General features: G+C 37.0%; 1 protein-coding gene and 1 long non-coding RNA gene across 3 annotated transcripts; one reads left to right on the top strand and one right to left on the bottom strand.

Annotated features, from left to right (window-relative positions):
• The first annotated feature begins 4356 nt into the window (after positions 1-4356).
• On the top strand, positions 4357-13110 carry LOC136841648 (uncharacterized). Its single transcript, XR_010854054.1, has 2 exons — positions 4357-4546; positions 12813-13110. It is a non-coding gene; the product is annotated as an uncharacterized lncRNA (long non-coding RNA).
• Positions 8619-18993, bottom strand: LOC136841645 (facilitated trehalose transporter Tret1-like). Of its 2 annotated transcripts, none has more exons than XM_067108772.1 (10): positions 18605-18993; positions 15117-15228; positions 14302-14568; positions 13918-14046; positions 13424-13633; positions 12908-13107; positions 12320-12470; positions 11310-11444; positions 10402-10505; positions 8619-10092 (listed from the first exon to the last, which is right to left on the bottom strand). In XM_067108772.1, exons 2-10 carry the CDS (start codon positions 15202-15204, stop codon positions 9898-9900), a joined length of 1479 nt encoding a protein of 492 aa, XP_066964873.1. In that variant the 5' UTR covers positions 15205-15228; positions 18605-18993; the 3' UTR covers positions 8619-9897. The 2 variants fall into 2 exon arrangements, with proteins under 2 accessions (XP_066964873.1, XP_066964874.1); XM_067108773.1 differs by lacking the exon at positions 18605-18993 and adding an exon at positions 17896-18100.
• Between the last annotated feature and the right edge of the window lie 1037 nt (positions 18994-20030).

Here is a 20030-nt window from a genome sequence, read left to right as displayed (position 1 = left end):
TTACAAAAGTATACAATGATGTTATTTACTTCAGTAATAAAAAAAAGGAAAAACACCAATAATAACAAGAAATGTAGAGATATAATAATAATAATAATAATAATAATAATAATAATAATGACAGATTCTGGAGATACTTCATAGTTGCAAAAATACAGAATAAGTCATTTAAGGAACAGGCGCCTCATTATCCCATCTTTCCCACAATTTAGATCTCCTTCTTAAGTTAAGTATATCTTAGTTTAACCAAACCACTGAGCTGATTAACAGCTCTCCTAGGGCTGGCCCGAAGGATTAGATTTATTTTTACGTGGCTAAGAACCAATTGGTTACCTAGCAACGGGACCTACAGCTTATTGTGGAATCCGAACCACATTATAGCGAGAAATGAATTTCTATCACCAGAAACAAATTCCTCTTGTTCTTCACTGGCCGGTCAGATCTTCTTGCCTCACTGATTAGGATGCTCTTTGTATGAGCGAATTACTGCTGTTTCTCAGCCGGGTGACCCCTAATTCCTTTAGCTTAGTTGCAGGGTAAGATTACATCTCACCTGTAGGAGGCGTGTGAAGAAACAGATTCAGAAATATGTAGTTATAGCGGTGCTACTTTGGCTTTTTATCTACGCGTCACCTACTCCGAGGTGCTAGTACTAAACATGGCGGAAGCTCCTTGGGATGCCGTGTTTAGTACCCCATAGGGGATCAAATATGATATACATCCATTTCTATATTGTGTGGTCGACAAATTATATTAATAAATAAACGATATCTTCGTGCGGCCGTCCACTTTACATTTACTATACGGTGTTTAGTACTAGCACCTCGGAGTGGGTGACGCGTAGGTAACAAGCCAAAGTAGCACAGTTAAAGCAATAGCAAAGCTGAGCCGTTTTGAATATTACAGCATTCAACTTGGCACGTTGTTCTGATAATAACACTCCAGAGGTGATAAGTGGGAAATGTCCGTAATTATGCGGTAACTTCACAATTCAGATATAAAAGTCTTCTTTGGTTAAAGTAATAACGGAGTATTACCATACTCAAGAAGTCGCAATGTGGGTGGCGCAAAATATACACAAAATACCCAGTGCATGTACAACAGTCACATAACCGGCTGCTAGATGGCCGTGAGACAGAGATCAGATTGGGACCAGTTGTCTGTCGTAATATGTAAATACATCGTTTACCGTAAACTACTTCACACAAAAATGTCCCCAGCATAGACAAAAGGAAAAATGAAACATCGAAGAACTAACCTTAACCAGCCTAAATAATAATGAAGATGAAAAACCACATCACAACACATTTAAAATCAAGAAAAACGAGAGTTAGGAAACCTCCCTAACAATCTGAAAAAAAAAGCGTGAACACCACCAGGCAACACGTGATTCAAACTTACGTAGATATATACAGAATGGCTTACATGGGCAGAGGAAACAGCTTTTTTTGTTTAGAACGGGGTTAAAATTGACGTTAGGTTAACCAACTGCCTTTCGTAGAGTTAAATAAACTAACATAGAAACTAGAAGGCGAATACGCTGTGGTTACTTAGTGCAAACCTAACGATAGGCTCAATGATTCAATCGAAAAAGACCCTATTCGAAAGGAAACGAGACCGCGGGTGATGGTTTCCACTAAAACCCACCGAAACCTTCGAGACTCAATATAATAAGATCTCAAAAAATTCGTGAGACTCCATTTCGATTTCGACCAATAATATAATTTCCTTACGGCTAAAATCAATGTTTTAGATATCGTAGGCTTGTGGTGATAAAGATGAAAAATATTTCTTGAATAATGCATGCAAATGCTTATACATACAAAGAATCAGCACACCATATAATTCATAAAAATGCCGATTTATATCGATAATATAACCAAAGTCCAAAGAAACAATACTAGCACGTGAAGCCGAACTTGCAACAAAGAGTCAACTCAGGTTAAACGCAAACGAACGATGAGCTTTAAGTAATTATTATTTATCTCATCGTGCGTAAATAAAAAGACATCTGGGTATGTGAGCGCCAGTAAAAGCAGCATAACGTTTCGATTTCATTAAGGTTCATTGGCGAGGAGAAAGAGGACGACTGTCTCCAAAGTTTCACTCTGTCTGAGTGATTGAAAACGCTCCTCAAATTTCTTAAGAGATTAGCTTCCGAAAAATAATAATTTTTTGCATATGCTGTAAATTACAAGCAGTGGCGTTCCTGGGGGGGGGGGGCTGTTTGAAATCGCCCCCCGGGCCCCAAAGTGAGGGGGGTGCCCCCAAAATGTGAAATTTAACCATTGCTGCTATGATAGGACAAGCTAAATTTCTTAAATTTGCATTTACAAATGCCTTTAAAATGATCCTATAATTGCTCATATTCTAAAAATTTCCCCCCCCCCCCGAACCCCCTCAGCTGCTTTGGCTCGTTTCGCTTGCCTCCCACCCCATAAGAGGGGCCCCAAATGGAACAGTGCCCCCCCGGCCCCAAAATGTCTAGGAACCAGGCCTGTACTGACAAAAGTCAGTACTTTGAATAACATCTAATCGGGTAGAAGGGCATAGACTGCATGCCCAGTTTTTCTTCTTAATATAACTAAAATAACATTTTCAAGTATTTCATCTTGTATATACCTATATATGCAATGACATATAGGAAAAAAGGTCCCGTTTTGGGAAAAACAAACCCCCCATAAAAACTCTGGGTACGGGCCTGGGAACGCCCCTGATTACAAGAGTAGGTTAATGTTCAAAATAACGTGGCCTATTGTTGTCTACGGGCCTGTTGTCTTACGCCTAGGGGAGGAGAATGGAATACCCACTGCAGCCTTGGTTGGAGGGCGGGAAATTTCAGTTAATGCATGGCGTGGTGGTAATGGTAATGTGGTTTCCTTTACAGAATACTCTGCATATTTATTATTTTCTTGGGCATACAAATAATTATAATAGGTCAGTGACGGGACACTTTCGGGACTATTTAGCCAAAGAACTTACTGAAGAAAAGTTTGAAATCCCATTCAGTTCCCGTCATCCTTACTGCTGATGATAGTAAAATAAACTGCTAATCAGTTGCATAAGCCTAGCTTCACTGGTCCATGCTTCATGTTCTAGCGGTAAAACAACATCAAAGGTTGTTTTACAGTATACGGACGTACTTTGTTATCATAATAAAGTAATTTTTATATGCAAATAATGAAACTGTACATAGCATTAATTTTTAATACTAAGAAAATCTCATGAGTTGAACAGTCTGTGAGCATTGGTATAAGTGTAGCCTGGGCTATATACTAATGAGATAAATTATAATTATTAAAAGTGCATCATTCGTTTGTTTGATATGAGTAGACTGTTTGATACAAGTTCGTCTTTCGTGTGTTTGTGTTGGTATATTATCGATACAAATCGGCATGTTTATGATTTACATAAATAACAAGCCAGCGATATCGGAAACGCTGATTGTCAGCCAATCATGTGGTACCCATGGGCATGCGCCACATCTTCACCCGTGGGTGAGGAGGTGAAATTAAACCAACCATATGTTCTCTAACTACTGCACGTTTAATGCTTAGGCCTGTTGGACTTACTACTGTTAAAGATTGGCTACCTTCTTTAAAATCAGAATGTAACTAAAAAAAAAAAAAACTCCAAAGGAATGAATAATTTAGAATGGGGATAAAGTTTCACTAACCTTATTCACGCCTGTTTTGGAGCAAGAGAACCCTTTCGTTTCTTGATCCCGCATAACATGCATCAAATCAGAGCACCAAAGAATGGTCAACGGCAGCTCCCGATTTCCTTGATGCTTTGGCTTCTTTCTGTTCTTTTCGGTAGGCAATGCTTTTGTTTTAGTCAATGTATTCTTTGTAGTTGATTGTTCTTCTCCATATAGGCCTATTAACTATTGAAGTGATATCTCGTATGAAATATTCCTCGTCCCTTTGTCACTGTATTCTTTAGGATTAACTTTCCAAAATCAAGGGTGTTCTATGAACTCCCTAGAAATTCTTTACCACTCGGTGTTGCACCATCTAAAGGACTGTTCGGCTACTGAAAAGTATCGCTACACAAATCCACAAAAGTAAAGAAACCTGGCGTTGGTGTACATACATAGTGTCCGATTATCTGTAACCTGACTTCGCCCACTCTTGTGGCAGGACGATAGCCCCCATACGTTCGCAATCAAACTAACTTGCGATTCCGGTGGTCATTTATAATGGGAGTAGCTGAAAGAACACTGCTAGACTATGGGGGGTACCTTAACAGCATTATTTTCCTTTAAAGTAATACTCACAGGAAAAGAACTCACAGATCTATGCACGCAAGACGATGTGTTTTTGTTTTAGTTGCCTGAATTTTGGAGGAAATTTCGAGAAACCACAGCGGACGGCCGAGTCTCTCTAGGTTTTGGTTGGTTCCTGCTTATTTCGTCTGTATACCAAAGACTTCTTGACAGTGCAGCTTTAAAGGTCTTAACTTTAGGTGTCAGGTCACCATTAACGCTCACATGGAACTGAAGGACACTATCTTATAGCGCCCGAGGAACAAAATTCTTCGCAAGGTAGGACACTAGAATGGCTTCCACTTTCGGTGTCAAGGTGAACGTAAAAAGCGTTAAGGGAGGGAACTAGACATGCCACCTAAGGATGTAGAAATAGATCTAGATATATAATAAGAGGCAATGCTGTCAGGGTAGATTATAGCTAATGAAAATTAACTTTCCATAGGTAATTTATTATAAAGCTTTGCTGCTACTCCTGCAGTGTGCCCACGACTTGGAGTTCTAAAGAGAGCATCAAGGAACCCGGAAGTTAGGCTAACGTCTCTCTCTCTCTCTCTCTCTCTCTCTCTCTCTCTCTCTCTCTCTACTTGCCTACCTACTAGTTTGTTACTTTGTAATTCACAATCTTTTATGCGCCAGTAGGAAAAAATAATAATTACGACGTTTTCTTTCCTTCGTGCATGCTTTAAACATAACGTTTGTTAATTGGCTACTCGCAATTCCCCTTACCCGGATTATAAGCCTAACAATCTAATTTCATTTCGATCTCTAATTAAATGGATAAATGCATTCAACTTATTATCGAAACTTTAATAGCCTTAATATTGGTTGAGAATGGGAAATGCTCATGATTTTTATACATATTGTAGGCATTAATACGACATTTTGTAATGGCAGCGGTAAACTTTGTCATAGACAGGGGAAATACGTTTATAGGTCTATATATGGTTATTACTAAAGAGAATTCAAAGCATGAAGTATTTATGGGTGAACAGATGGTTATGTCATATACTAAGAATTTTTGCCACGGACCTTTCAGTTAATAGAAACGGAGAGGTAAGAAATACGTAGAATAAATAGACCTATATCTAATGCAAGACTGAAGATGGAAAATATTAATCAAATTCCGATTTCAAAGACGAATCGGTGCTCTCTTTCCTTGTATATGTATGTGTGCGCGTGTGCTACTTTGGCTTGCTATCTACGAGTCACCTCCGAGGTGTTAGTACTAAACCTGGCGGAAGCTCAATGGGACGCCGCGTTTAGTACTAGCCCCTCGGGGATCAAAGAAATAATTTATTAACATAATAAATTTTTTACCGCACAATATAGAAAAGGGTGTATATAATACTTTGATCCCCGAGGGGCTAGTACTGAACACGGTGTCCCAATGAGCTTCCACCATGTTTAGAACTAGCACCTCGGAGGTGACACGTAGATAACAAGCCAAAGTAGCACTGTGTGTGCATGTGTGCGTTGGCCTCAGTCATTATTTTGTTTGTAGGTCCATTCCAACTCCTAGATTTAAAGGTATTTAAGAAAATTTGATTTCAAATTCGAAACTTCTCTGTCTAGATCAGTATTTTGTATGCTTTGCAATGCGAAGGTTTCTCCCTCACTCTTGTAACGGTTTTTGATAAAAAATTTGTATGTCTTGGAGCTTTTCTTATCTAATTTGATTATGGTAAAACAGAAAATGAAGTAGTCTTATAATCAGACAGAACATGATCAAAAGAGAGTGTTTTCTCTTCTCTCTCTCTCTCTCTCTCTCTCTCTCTCTCTCTCACACACACACATTACCATATGAAAATTTCTTTCCTTGCACTTGGGCTCATTTTTCCACCTGTCTGTTTTAGATGGCTGTTCATTGTCTTATCAAACTTTTTGCCTCAGATCAGTATACCTCTTACGTTTTCATCTTCACTTAAGGCCTCTGAAATTTTAAGAGGTCAAGTGAAAGAACGAAAGGTGATGATTGTGATCTTACGGAAAGTGCAGTCACAGTTTTTATAACCAATCAGGACGAGGAGTCTGACAGTATGTGGTGCTGCACACACACACATACTAACACGCATACACACATATATATGTATATATATACATATATACATACGTTCATATATATATATATATATATATATATATATATATATATATATATATATACACACACACACACACACACACACACACACACATATATATATATATATATATATATATATATATATATATATATATATATATATATATATATATGTGTGTGTGTGTGTGTGTGTGTGTGTGTGTGTGTGTGTGTGTGTAAGCATAAGGAACAGCATCTCTTGTTAAGCCTACGGAATAACGAATAACGTTTGAGTATCAGATTTTTAAAAATCAAATGCCAGTGGGACGAGCAACTAGTTGCTCTTTTCAAAAAAAGGGGAAAAAAGAAGAGTGGATGTTAACCACAAAGAAGCAAAAGTTACAAGATACAAGTTCATGAAACCAGCGTGATACAGTGGTAACGTTAATTCACGAGTGTTGATAACTTGCAATATGTATTCTATAGCAACCACATTAACATGCTCTCATGAAAACACGTAAATGCTCATGTTAGTAACAAAACAGGCCTGTAATTAATCATAAGGCTTAGCTGGGAGAAGATTCATGTAGCCGGGAGGTCGGTTTGTAGATGATTTCCTTGACTTCTCTGGTCACGCCGCATATAAAATATTAAACAATCGTGAGACCTACTTTTAAGCCAGGCTATAAATACACACACACATCACATACATATATATTTGTAAATGTTATAAATATCGTTAATAATAATAACCTACTGTACATCAGAGTAGGATTCATATAGCCCAGGCTATGCGAGAGAGGAAAATAGGAGAAAAAATCACCAAATAAATTTGGACAAATATAAATGAATACTAACCCACAGGAATTTTCAGAATTGCATTATAGATGGCTACTGCTCAGTGTAGTTTTTCACTTTGCTTGGGACTCCAATAAATATCTTGTATTGACGGATAGTTCAGTAAATTTGTGCTACGAATACAGGTTGTTGTCTGTAAGAGCCTATCATGAATATAGTTCTCTATTATAGGAAGATCTCGTCAAAGTTTTCTATTATAATTTCATGATAAACTAAATCATTTTTGTGGTCTAGACGGGACATGTTTAACTCTCATATACATTTTTGGAAAATGAACTAACTCTTTTGCTCACGTTGTATGTTATGAAATAAAATCAAGTCGATAGTATCTTGAATTTAGATATGAATGCATAAGCTATAGTTCAAGGGGCAACTTTTGAATAGTAGAAGTACAGTGTTACCACGATGTGCCTAAAGTCATCACCAGCAATTCGACCAAGGGAATGGCCTAAGTAAGCCACAAACATCATTAAGTCCTTATAACGAATCTGTATGTTTCAGGAAAACTATATACATAGATGAAAGCGGTAACCATCCGATGCTCATTAGTATCACAACTGTCAGTTATATTTTGTAATGTTTAGGCTACCTTCGTATACTTGCTTTGTAAGGGCGTCAAACGCCTCTCCTTTCTTGTGTTTCTCTCTTCATACGTACATTAATCACGTCATATATGTTACTTGTTGATATTTCCGTCTTTCACTTCTGACATTTCTTGAACCTCACAGCTTTCGTAACATGTTATACTAAGTATTAAAGTGTATATATATTTTGAAATGTTTCAAACCAGGTTTTCCTCTTTGAGGGGTTTTATTAATTGTTGATGCGGGCATGATACCAGCATGTAATCACGGCCTTGACAATCTTTAAGAACTAGTGTTAAAACTAATGAGTTTTTGTTTGGGCCTAAAAAGCTTTTATGTTTTTTTCCGTCTCCTTCGGCTAATTTGCAGGAGTTTAAATACATCAGGTAATCTCATCTTCATGAATGGTATTGTAAATACATACCTCCAATGTATGATATGTAAGATCAAATATAGCTCATGTATCATGTGCATAGTCTTTTCAGACGTGTCACGTGAATCTATTCCTTCATCGATGAATGCGACTCTTTATACATTTTGTAATATAGCACATAATTATTGAAGATTCTTTCTGTCTATATATGTATACACACACACACACACACACACACACACACAGATATATATATATATATATATATATATATATATATATATATATATATATATATATATATATATATAGTGCCTTTATATTAGGTTTTAGTGAATTTCCTTGAAGAAACTTAAAGAAGTCAAGAAGCTGATTATTTTTTAAAGCCTAAACTTTTCGTAACATGCCTTGTTGCTAGAATTCGCTTAGATATATTCCAACACTTTACTCTTCGGTAGAAAAACGACTGGATTTTCGATGTATTTTTATTAAAAGAATGTCATCCGTAACTAAGTCATCACAACAGTTATTGCTGAATATCTACACTATCGTTGTATACAATCACAGCACAGATCTCAAGTCAAATTAAACGTAAGCTTCTATTTACGATGACATTCTGACAAGTTTGAAATCTATTGCATTCAAATCTAGATTGTGAAACTGGTGGGCCAGCCAGCAGCACTCTAGTTTGCAATTGCGTAAAAAAAAAGAAGAAAAATCCATAGATTGACTTAATTTTTTTGAGGATTGTGTCTGGACGACCAACACTAACAAAGTTTTGACCAACTTGAGCTTTTGTTTATATCACTAACTGTAGTTTTTACTGCAGAGACGTCCAAATTTCTCTTTCTCTTACAGCAGTGAGCACCACTGCCCGAGTGGAATGTTCGATTTTATGGGCCGTGTGGCTGAGCTACTTGAATAGGTTTCGACCAAAAAAGTGTTCAGACTTTTACATGAATAATGGCTGGCATAAAACCCATAATAACGTTAATATCAAACAGAGTATATATAAAGGATCCAACCAAATGCAATAAATAAAGGAATAGGTGGATATCTTCAACAGACTCACATTTTTTTCAGCGAGCCACACAATTAAGTGAGCAAATCTTGGACAACCTTACTTCATTCAATGTTAATTCAATATAAAACATTATACTAGTTATCTATGTTGCAAATGTAATAAATTATGCATACTGCACCCTATTTACCATAGCTTTACACAGAAAACTGCTAATCTACATGAAAACTTAAAAAATTAATAATTACATATATACATTTGTGTCTTAATTATGAATTAGTTGTGAAGGATAAAAAATAGGAATGTCCTGAGCACTGAAGTGAAGAGAGGTTTTACGAATATTGTTCAGCAATCTACGTCTTTCCATTTCTCACATAGCCATATCCGGTACATTCAAGTCAAAAGAGACTCGATATACGTCATGAAACATCATTTTTCTCTTCCAAATGTGCGAAGATTTTCATGCAATCTGAATTACAGAGTGCATCTCTGCTTTTGAATGCTGAATAAGCATTGTCAGATTACCGTTCTCGTCTTCACAAGAGTGAATTTCGTTGCAATCACTCGAAGGAAACGAAGTAGAGGAATATGAGAAAGAAGAAGAAATGTTATGAGGGTTGAGCCCTTGCGTCGACGTCTATATACAGCTACAAAATTACTGAAATACACTTTGGCGGAGAGTGGAGCTGAGAAAAAAAATGAGACTTCAGTAACCCTGAGATGAACCGATTATGAAATGATGCTGATGTCAATCTTTGGTTTCTCATTTGGGTCGCTCTTGACCGGAGATGGAGCTCCGAAGTAGGCACTGATCTCTTCCACGGTTTTGCCCTTGGTCTCTGGGACGACGAGAACACAGAAGGCCACGTTCACGACGCACACGGAGGCGAACATCCAGAAAACTCCATAGTCGTGGATAACGTCCTGCAAACAGAAATGAAAATGATTTGAGTATGGAATATTATTGTTAAATGATGAACTGTTGCTGGCTGGCATGGCTATAAAATTTTTATCGGCGTTTACGACGTGATGTCAAGAAAGTTGGAATTGAGGAGTCTAGAGCATAACAATGAAATGAAATTAGAGACAGTTTTGGTGTAACGATGTAAACAAAATTTAACCAGATTTCATGAGTCTAAATGAAGCGTCACAATATTAACATACATTAACATTAAACATAATCCCAGGATCATAATTCGCCCGAAGTAAGGATAAGTGGTGAATGTTCATTACCTGCAGCGGAGTGAATGTTAGAGTGCAGACGAAAGACGTGGACCAGTTCGTCATGATGCTGAAACTGCTGGCTTCACCTACTACTGCTCTTGGGAAAAGCTCACCTGGAAAGAGAGAGGAAATATACATAAGAATAAATGTTATGTACGTAAAGGAACATGAAATGATACCTATGCTCTAAATTCTCTTTCTCTCTATCTCAAAAGAAAAAAAAAAGGTAGACATCAGCTTCAATGATTTTTCTAATACATGTAGGTTTAAAAATAAATTTAGTACCGCAAATGAAACGAGTTTCCCAGTTTCAATTCACACAGAGAAGCCTAGATAGTTTTTGTTTTTGGCAACTCATTCACACAACTGTAGTTAATAAGTGGAAACTGCTAAATTTCTAAATAATTTCTTAAAAATCTAATAATGTCCCTATCACCAACAAACATGTTTTTCATCATATTTAGTTCTACACGTAGAATTTTTAATAAAAAAAATTGTATCGTAATAAGCCACAAATAAGAAATAATATCAATATAAGGCTGGATTTAGTTTTTATATTATGTTCCACAAAGTAAACTAACTTTAACCATTGTTAAAAGGTGCAAAAATACGATTATTTGGTAACATTCGCTGGTGCTAGGGACGAGTAGAGTTTTCTTTATCTTTCCTATGAATATCAGATTGACGGCAGACTGACAGTCTTGATTTTCACGTCATCTTACAGTAGGACTTCAAATACCACAGTCGTCATGATAACATATGTGGTGAATATCTCATGATTCAAGCACTGAGAGAACGAAAAACGAATAGATAACAAATAATTCAGTATAACCAGAAATTCCATGATTGGAGAATTGATAAGGAATGAAAAAGAATGTGACTAAGGTGCAATATTACATCTCGTCTTCAATACTTACTCATCATAAGCCAAGGAATGGGTCCATAGCCAATGGAGGCGGAAGTGATGAACAGCATGAGAGACACCAAAGGCAGCCATTGGAGGGAGTCGGCTTGGCCTATCGCCTTCTCATAAAAGAAGAAGCCCAATGCCACTGCGGAGCACAGAATGGAATTACATATAGATTTTTTTTTCTTTTTTAATTAAAATATGGTTCAAGAGCTCGAAGTTTGTCCGTAGAACTTGAGAATAAAATTGTAGCTTCTTTTCAATACTCATTCTCAAAGCTGGCAAATGTTATGCAGTGAATAAGTATGAGATTCACTGATCGGATTATGAAAGAGAGAGAGAGAAAGAGAGAGAGAGAGACGATGTTTATAATTTAAAGTGATGAGCCATGATACCAAGTAAATTGAAGTGTAACCATAACAAACCTCCAAGATGTGGGAAAGGAAGGAGGAGTTAGAGGATAGACTAAGAAGTGAAAAGGTCAGCAAAATTGACCTGATTTGTCCTTGCCAAAAGTGGGAGTTAAGATTGAACCATTAAGAGTAAAGTAGACGTCCTCAAGGAGGCGGAGTTTTATTCAACATAGGTCCAGAGTTCATTCTGATCAATTTTTAGCGAGAGTTACTTGTAAACCAAATTGGGTAGGATTGTGTCACTCGCTCCTCTCTTAACATCAAGAAATTTCTAAGTCCAGGGTGGCTGGCCGTGTGAAATAGTAGTGTTAGAATAAAACTTATGAAAAACCGTGCCCGGTGAATTCTTACCCCCCTCCGGGAAAAGTGAAAAATATTAATAGACAATTTCAACCTAACTTACCGAGTCCCCTGCGTTACTATCAAGTGAAAGTCAACAGACAAACAGAGTCATTCATATGTGGTGCAACGCAATACAAAGAAAAACTGCACCGCATAACACAAACAATTACTAAATTTTCGGAGTTTATCATTTGACCTTTTATTATTGTCCCATCACAAAAAATATTCACAAATATTTTGCAGGTAATAAAAAAGGATTTGTTACCCAGAGAAATAGCCATGAATAAAGCTGATCCAGTGAGAAGGATTTTGCGCCCGGCTCTGTCAATAAACAGTGAAGAAGCTGCAGTCGCCACAATTTGGACTAGACCAACCAAGATTGAACTTAGGCTCTCTGGGATGCTAGTGCCTGCCTCCTGCAAGGACAGATGAAAAATGGGTGTTAAACGGATAGGCTGTGCGAGAATTTGTAGGCATATAAGCAGTGATGGCCGTACCATTAGCAATAAATACTCTAAAAGTGTACCCTCCTACCCTGTTTTATAGTCTAGCAACTTTTCAGTTCGTATGTAATCAACTTTTTTACATGCATTAATTCTATTTCACTAACCAGGTATTTATATATCTTTAACTGAAAACATTTGTTCTTATGACTAAGCTCATTTTCGTCAAGGTGATATTTAACATGATACATCGAAAATTAGGCTTTTGCTTAATATACGTCTGTTCAAAAATGTAACTTGAATATTGTTTTTCAGTTCCATCAGCCGAGTCACGAGAGATAAAGCTTGGCAAAGAGTTCAAATCTAAAAATGAAGTATTCCACTGGGCGAGTAAAGAAATCAGAACTTGCCTTGAAAATACTCGTCAAGTTGACGAGAACAGCACTGACGCCGGAGAACTGCTGGAAGAACATGAGAGCCATTGAGATGGTGAGAGGTTTCAGCAGATGGGGATTGACGAGCAGATCCTTGACTGAAACCTTGTTTTCTCTGGCCTCTTCCATATCGGCCCTCATCATGTCAAGTTCCCTCTGGATGTTGTAGTCCTTTCCTGGTAAGAACAGTGCTCTCTTATGATACAGTTGAACAGGCGGGATACTCTTTTTCTCATATATATATATATATATATATATATATATATATATATATATATATATATATATAAATTATTTCAGAACGCCACATTTACTATAGATTAAACTAATATTTTGGTGACTAACACTTTATTAATTAAATGTAGCTTTAATGTCAGTTCAAGTAAATTTACTAAAAATGATACTATCAAAAGCATCATGATTCATCTCTTGGAACTAAGTGCGTGATTAAGTTTTTAGAGCTCCTTTGAGCGTCACATTGTAAAGCCTGACCTCTGAAGAACTGCAGAGAGGCCATTGCTTCCTTTTCCTTTCCCTTGGAGAGGAGGTACACTGGAGATTCTTTGGAAATCAGAATCAGCACGAAAAAGACAAAGACTGGACACATACATATGGTAGCGAATAACTGCCACGTGTCCACAATAGCGCCGAAAATGTATGCAAATTCAATCCCTATAACCACCATCAACTGGAAGCCACTGCCTGTGAAATGGAGAGGTTACCACGTTAGTGCTACATTAGATGAGGTCAGTGAGGAAATGTGTTATACGAAAGGTATGTCAGATAAGAGAAAGAGCCGTGTGAATGCTTTTTCAGGAAAGCCTATAGAATCACTGACTGGGCAAGGAATGCCTTAAGTCTTAGAGGGAAAGGAGGAAAATGGCTGTACTATTAAGTTAAAATTTCTGCTTCAGCGACGTACTATACACGGGGGGTGGGGGGAGGCTTATCGTGCACCATTTAGCGACTTTATCTGTCACACCTACCAAGTGTTCCTCTGATCTCCACGGATGCCAGTTCCCCAATATAAGCGTTAGCTGCAATGCAATTGATTCCAATTGCGAGACCAACAACAACGCGAGAGGAGATGAGCATAGCAAAGTTCTGAGCAAAAACTGAAAAGAAGAAAAAAGGAAAAAATTAAGTTTTGTTGCAGAGTAGATCAGAATAAGTTGTCGTGAAAGCTTTAGTAAAAACGCTACGGTTTACCATCTTTATCTAATATTGACAAAAAAGTAAAATAGCGACAAACAAGAAGCGTAATATATTTTGCAAGCACTTATGTGATAGTTTGAATGTAGTAAAATGACAAGAAGCTGATATCATATTGCCATTGTAGATCAATGAAGTTAGTCAAAACATTTACTCACTTGTAAGAAGCCATGATATAAGCAATCCTACGCAGGTAGAAAGCATGGCTCCCTTTCTTCCAATGGCGTTGATGAGCAGACCTCCTAGAGGACCTCCTATGAAAGCGCCGATGTTAAGGGTAGACGCATACCAGCTGTTTTGGCCTTCCGACAGATAAAGCTCGCCGTCTGTGTAGTTGTAAGTCATGTTCTGTGGTTTGACTAGCATGGATCCGGCCGGTGAACTGTAGCCTATAGCTACTCCAAAGTTTAAAGCTCCCATACATGCTGGAAAGATATTTAGATGAAATTAATTGATTTCGTTGTATATTGAATGTTCAGCTCATGAGTAAGACAGAACTAATACGTTGAAGGAGGAAAGGGAGATGCCTTGAAGAAGTATTACTCACTTTTGGTTTTCCACGGAAATATTACTCCTGTCCGCCAGTATCTCAGAAGTTGTTTTTCTCGTCAGTGAGTTACAGGAGTATTTTTATATTTAGGTTAGTCTAGAAAATATCCAGTTTCAAATTTTCTCCCTGCATGGGAATGTCTTCAGCTAGGAATTTCTGTAAAAATCTTGATACTTTGCACTGCTTATGAAATGTGCTTGGAGAAATAAAACTCTTTTGTATCAGATCTCTTAATCTGGCCAAGTGACTTCTACACGGCACCATGAATAACTTATGGGAAGAATGCAGGCATAGGCCAAAAGAAAAGGCAAAGATGTTCGGAGCTGATGAAGCTCATATTAAATTTTTGTTAGCTATTTGATAGATCTTATTCCCTACTCATTAAGATTTCTATCATTGACTGCCAATGAATTAATGACTTACCCGAGAAGGCACCGAGATACTGGGTGGCATAAGAGGGCTTCCTGGAGTCGTCGACGAGCTGGGCAGATGAGGCTCCCGATTCCATCATCTTTAGTTGGTTGTTCTGAATTGCCTGCAAAAGTAGATGGAAGTAAATGAGAACTAACTGCATATTTACGTGTGAAGGACTAAAAGTGGCGTTGATAAATCGATAACAAAAGGAAACAATGCATAAATGTAAAAATGAAGGGCTGCACAAAAGGAACTTATGCGTATCATGTACGTATCTTGGGTAAGAAGCAAATTAAGGAATGGATATTCGAAATGTCAAACTCTTGAAAGTAAATGAATATTATTATAAATCAAGTAAATGTTTATATTCATGGATTGTTTTATCGTCTTAGCCCTTTTAATGTAAAGCGGCATATTCTTTATTTTTATTACGGGAAAGGAACTTTCCTAAACCCATGAAATTGCTAATAATTAAAGAAATCATGAAAACTGTCTCACGTATTTTCTGTTGGTTTTGCTTCGCAGTCCAGGGTAATGCTCTGTATTTGTCATTCACGCATATACTGGAACGGGCTAATAGTTTGCAGGTTTCTAGTTAATGTGCTTATTTGTTTCTCACTGGCACTGAAATGTTCATGCGGGTATAGAAGTCGCAAAATATTATTTTGGTTTTACTTTAAGGGACTTTTAATGTAATGAATCAAAATTTTATTTTATGCTCTTATGAATGACTTCAGAAACATTGGTTTCTAGGACAGAAAAAAATTCGGTCTCACTGTAATACAAGAAAAAGCCCTTATACATAGTTTTTGCTCCTCGAATTGGGATAATGCTCATTTCTAATAAAAGAAAAAGCTTTTGTTTTTTTTTTTCATTGTTGCGATTGATTTTCGTTGTGATGACCCTAATCACGACATACGCACAGGCATCTCATAAAGAGTCACTATCGAGACTTAAAATTGTTCTTGAAAGCGACAGTATCAACTGAGAAAAATTATTTTCAGGCGGACAGTCTGTATCCAAAGAGCCGTGAGTGCTAATGAATCACTTTGTTTGCCATCATTCATCACGGGAAGATATGTAATGCCTTGAAATGCCAATGTCTAGCGCCTGTTTATCTTTTATCAGTTTATTTTGATTTGCGGAAGAAACCTGGGATTATAGAATGCATTATCGGGCGCTTCGATTCAGTTATCTGGCTCGTACTTGCATTAGAGAACTGATATGACGATTTTTCAGTCCAGTGTTCAGCAGCGATAACGTACTACATTGACTACCTAAAGCAGCCGCCCTTGTTATTTGAGGAACATAATCTGAAGTTTTAAACGATACAGATAATGTAAGGTTTTAAGACTAAGTAAATCCCACACTCGATGCATTCTCTGTTTGGCTGAAGGCTATTCAGGCAAGTGACTAAGAACTTCTAGTCTAAAAATAAAGATTTGAATGGCAAACCAAAGTGTTATCTAAATTTTCAAAGAAAATCTAGTTCAGATAAAGTCTACAGATCATGCAACGATACGGCATAATTACGACGTGCAGAATGTCTCGATTGTGCTAATTAAGAAGCAGTTATTGTCTAGATGCTTGTCCGGTGTTGTGTAAAACAACAAAATTTAAAATTAGTCGAGCCAGCTGTTTATTTTCTGGCAAGGTGACGCTGGTTGCTACGCCGATGGCCCCCACCTCAATTCCTCCATCTCACCCCCTACCCCTACCCCTCCACAGTCAGTTCAATCTCAGTGGCGTCTGGCTGCTCATATCTCCTTTAGACTGCTTGCTTTGACTGGTTAGACAGTGCCAAGCGTGAAAAGGCTTTGCTGCTAGGCGTCTATAAAAATGAGATCGAAATTTATGGCTCCGAATCGAATGATGCAATGCCAGCCGCGCTTGCTTGCTTGCTAGCTATATATTTAAGTAGTCCATCCACCCCTGACGAGGGGTTAATCGCCAAATGTGAATTTTGGCACACGTCTAAGATATATTTGATCGGTGCCACAAGTTTACCACAAGTCCTCGGATTAAAGAAGAGAGAAAAATCAAATAAGCATCATCTTGAACTTCACATACAACATTATATTAAAAGAGAAATTATTGAATCTTGGGAAGTTAGCAGTAAACTACCATTATCGCTCAAAATATGGCATTTGCGGTAAAGCAGTTCAAATCTACTTTTTATTCGATCGATTGATTGACAGAGAGAGAGAGTCGTGAAGCAGAAGGATACATGAAACCTTTTTTTCTAATTTCTCTTCTAATTTTTTTACATTTTTTTCTGGTATAATTTAAGCTAAATATTCTTGATGAGCAATGGATAAATAAAAAGTCAATAAATAAATGAATATATGGACTATATGTACTTGTTTCATATGTAACAGAAGCCCTTTACTGTGTTTTGATGAAATGTGAGGAAAAAGGAAACCGAGAATTTCATAAAGTCAAAATGAAATATATACAAAATAACTTTTCATGCATTTCATCATCAGTCATGAATTTGTAAAATAACTCCTAAAGTTTAAGGAGCTAAGACGAAAGGACTCTGTCATACGCGGGAATAAATAAACTTAATTCTAAATAAAGTCTGTCAAGACAGCTGAGAACATTGGACAAATTTACGTTCTTTAGCGACAGATTTCAACATATACAAAAACGCATTCAAATAAGTATTAAGTGAATGTACAGCATTTATGTTCCTCAATTTTTCAATAGTTTCTAGTGAATAATCGCATTGAAGGAGACAAAAATTGTCCACCAAAATCGAAAGCATGAGGTTACTTCACGAATATACCGTAATGTTTGCATAAGCCCACGAATTGCAAGCTGTTAACACTGCATGACCCGTCCCTAGGATGTCAGGCGGCGTCTGACGTTTGTGTCTCCCACGTGTCACGTCTGAGTGTCCCAGTCTTCCTTCGGCTCTCTTATCCAAAGATGCCTTGAAATTGTATGTGCAGTTTTTCAGGTGTAGGTCAAAAGGTCGGACAACACAAGGGCCTTATCTAATCAGGGTCCAAAGACAATAAGTCAATGGAAGGGGAGGATAAAAAAAAAAAGCGAATCAGGAGGAGATTGTTGTCTGTTTGTTTCTGTTTATATTAACAACTGATATATCACATGACAGGTATGCTATGCTTCGGGAGCATAGCATACCTGTCATTAGCTTTCAAGTCCTGTAAGATCAGGGGTAAGTCCATAAATTTCGAATTTCACTGGGGATGGGTGATGCAGAATTGTAACAGTCCTGGCTAGATCCTACTAAGATGTTATACTCGGATTAAAGGGTAAACTAATTTGTAATATATCAGAGAAACAAAAGAGTAGCGTACTCTAAAAACAATTTCATAGATAATATGATGTTCATGGAAAGTTATCTTGTTATACCATAAAACGAAAAATACATTACATGAATAGGAATGGTTGTCACGATTCTATGTCACTCGAAAAAAAAAAAAAAAAAAACAGAAGGCCATAAATCATTAAGAACATTTGAAACTTACCTCCTCAGTTCCTGAATGCAGCAATGACCTTGAATAATTTCAACTTGTCTTATTCTGGTAACTTTTCTCTTGTAGTTTCGTGTTAACGTATTTTCTCTTGCAGCTTGGTAATATTTCAGTTTATTTCCCTTGTAGCTGGATTACTTCTTACTCTTGCAGCTTCATAACTAATTACGTCTCGTAGCTTGGTAACTTTAGTTAAATATCTTACGACCTCTTAACTTCTTCATTTAATTCTGTGCAGCCAAGATACTTCTTTCCTTTTGTTGTCTTATGTTATGTATTGGGTGTTGAAAGAGTGTCACTTGGGGCTTAAGGCAGTGTAATAAAAGCAGGAAGCGGTGCGGTCCAATCACCTACGCCGCTCCCTCGACACTGACGGTGGTCCTGGACTCTGGAGATTGTACTATTGTAGTTCATGAACAGTGTTACCAGATCTCATTTGCCATTTGATGCTAAACTCTATATGAAATTATGCTAAATCTATCAAAATTATGCTAGCGGAATGAAAAAATTGTGTTAATTTTATGCTAACTTAATATAATTTCATATTCATAGTAAATACAGATATATAACATAAAAATACAATTGGCAATTAGCCTAATAAACATTTGACATTTCTATTACAGATGTGCCTTGAAGGTATTGGATTTGGATATCAAATAAAAAGTTTTCTTATTTTACGAAAAATATGAAATTAAGTCAACAGGAAATCACAGATACAGTTGTTACAAAATAAACTTGATTTTCGTAAAGGCATTAATAAACAAATAAAAAAAATCACTTCTTCAAACCGACGATTTGAAAGGGTACATGTACATAATACCAACGAAAAGATTTCATTGTTAAATATGAGCTAAATGTGTAAAGTTGATAACCCTATTTATCGTAAATATCTTTGTTTACGGACCCCAGCATGTCCTTGGGAGGATTAAATTTGGTGCAGTCACCTGCTTTCTTGATTCCTTCACTGCATATTAGTTCATTTTTCAATGAGACACTTAACAGTCTGTTTCGTTTTTCATTTTTTAAAGTTTACCATGGAGAAAATACGGTCACAGTCTGCATTGGATATGGGAATGGTGAGCAAGGCTCGAACGAGCTTTGAAAGAATAGGATATTTCTTACTTTGAAAACTTTTGCCCAGAATGACTGTGTTAATATTTTCAGAAAGAAAACTGTCAATATCGCCACCTTACTATCCAAGTTTTGTTATTCATGCTCCAAGATTACATCTGGAAATTTTGAAGACATTTCAAAAATGGATGATACATCAGTCCCTACCAAATTTGTAGAATCAGGAGTGGAACACACATCCATCAGTATTTGATCATTTAAGGGGAGACGTTTCTTTAATTGCATTGCTAATTCTACTAAAAATTTCAGAAGGCGCTCGAACATTTGTGCTGTTTTCGGATCCTCTCTC

This window comes from Macrobrachium rosenbergii, chromosome 9 (genome assembly GCF_040412425.1).
Source record: "Macrobrachium rosenbergii isolate ZJJX-2024 chromosome 9, ASM4041242v1, whole genome shotgun sequence".
Classification (NCBI taxonomy): Eukaryota; Metazoa; Arthropoda; class Malacostraca; order Decapoda; family Palaemonidae; genus Macrobrachium; species Macrobrachium rosenbergii.
The sequence above is the reverse complement of the archived record's forward strand: the minus strand, read 5'-3'. Positions and strand labels throughout refer to the sequence as shown.

Bases quoted from the DNA above. Each gene is read 5' to 3' on its own strand.
- LOC136841645 (XM_067108772.1), bottom strand. From the start codon at position 15,204: ATGATGGAATCGGGAGCCTCATCTGCCCAGCTCGTCGACGACTCCAGG. The intron at 12,471-12,907 runs GCAAGTTCTGAT...CTGTCCTTGCAG, and splicing joins ACTTGACGAGTATTTTCAAG to GAGGCAGGCACTAGCATCCC. The intron at 10,506-11,309 runs GTAAGTATTGAA...CTCTCTTTCCAG, and splicing joins CATTCCTTGGCTTATGATGA to GTGAGCTTTTCCCAAGAGCA.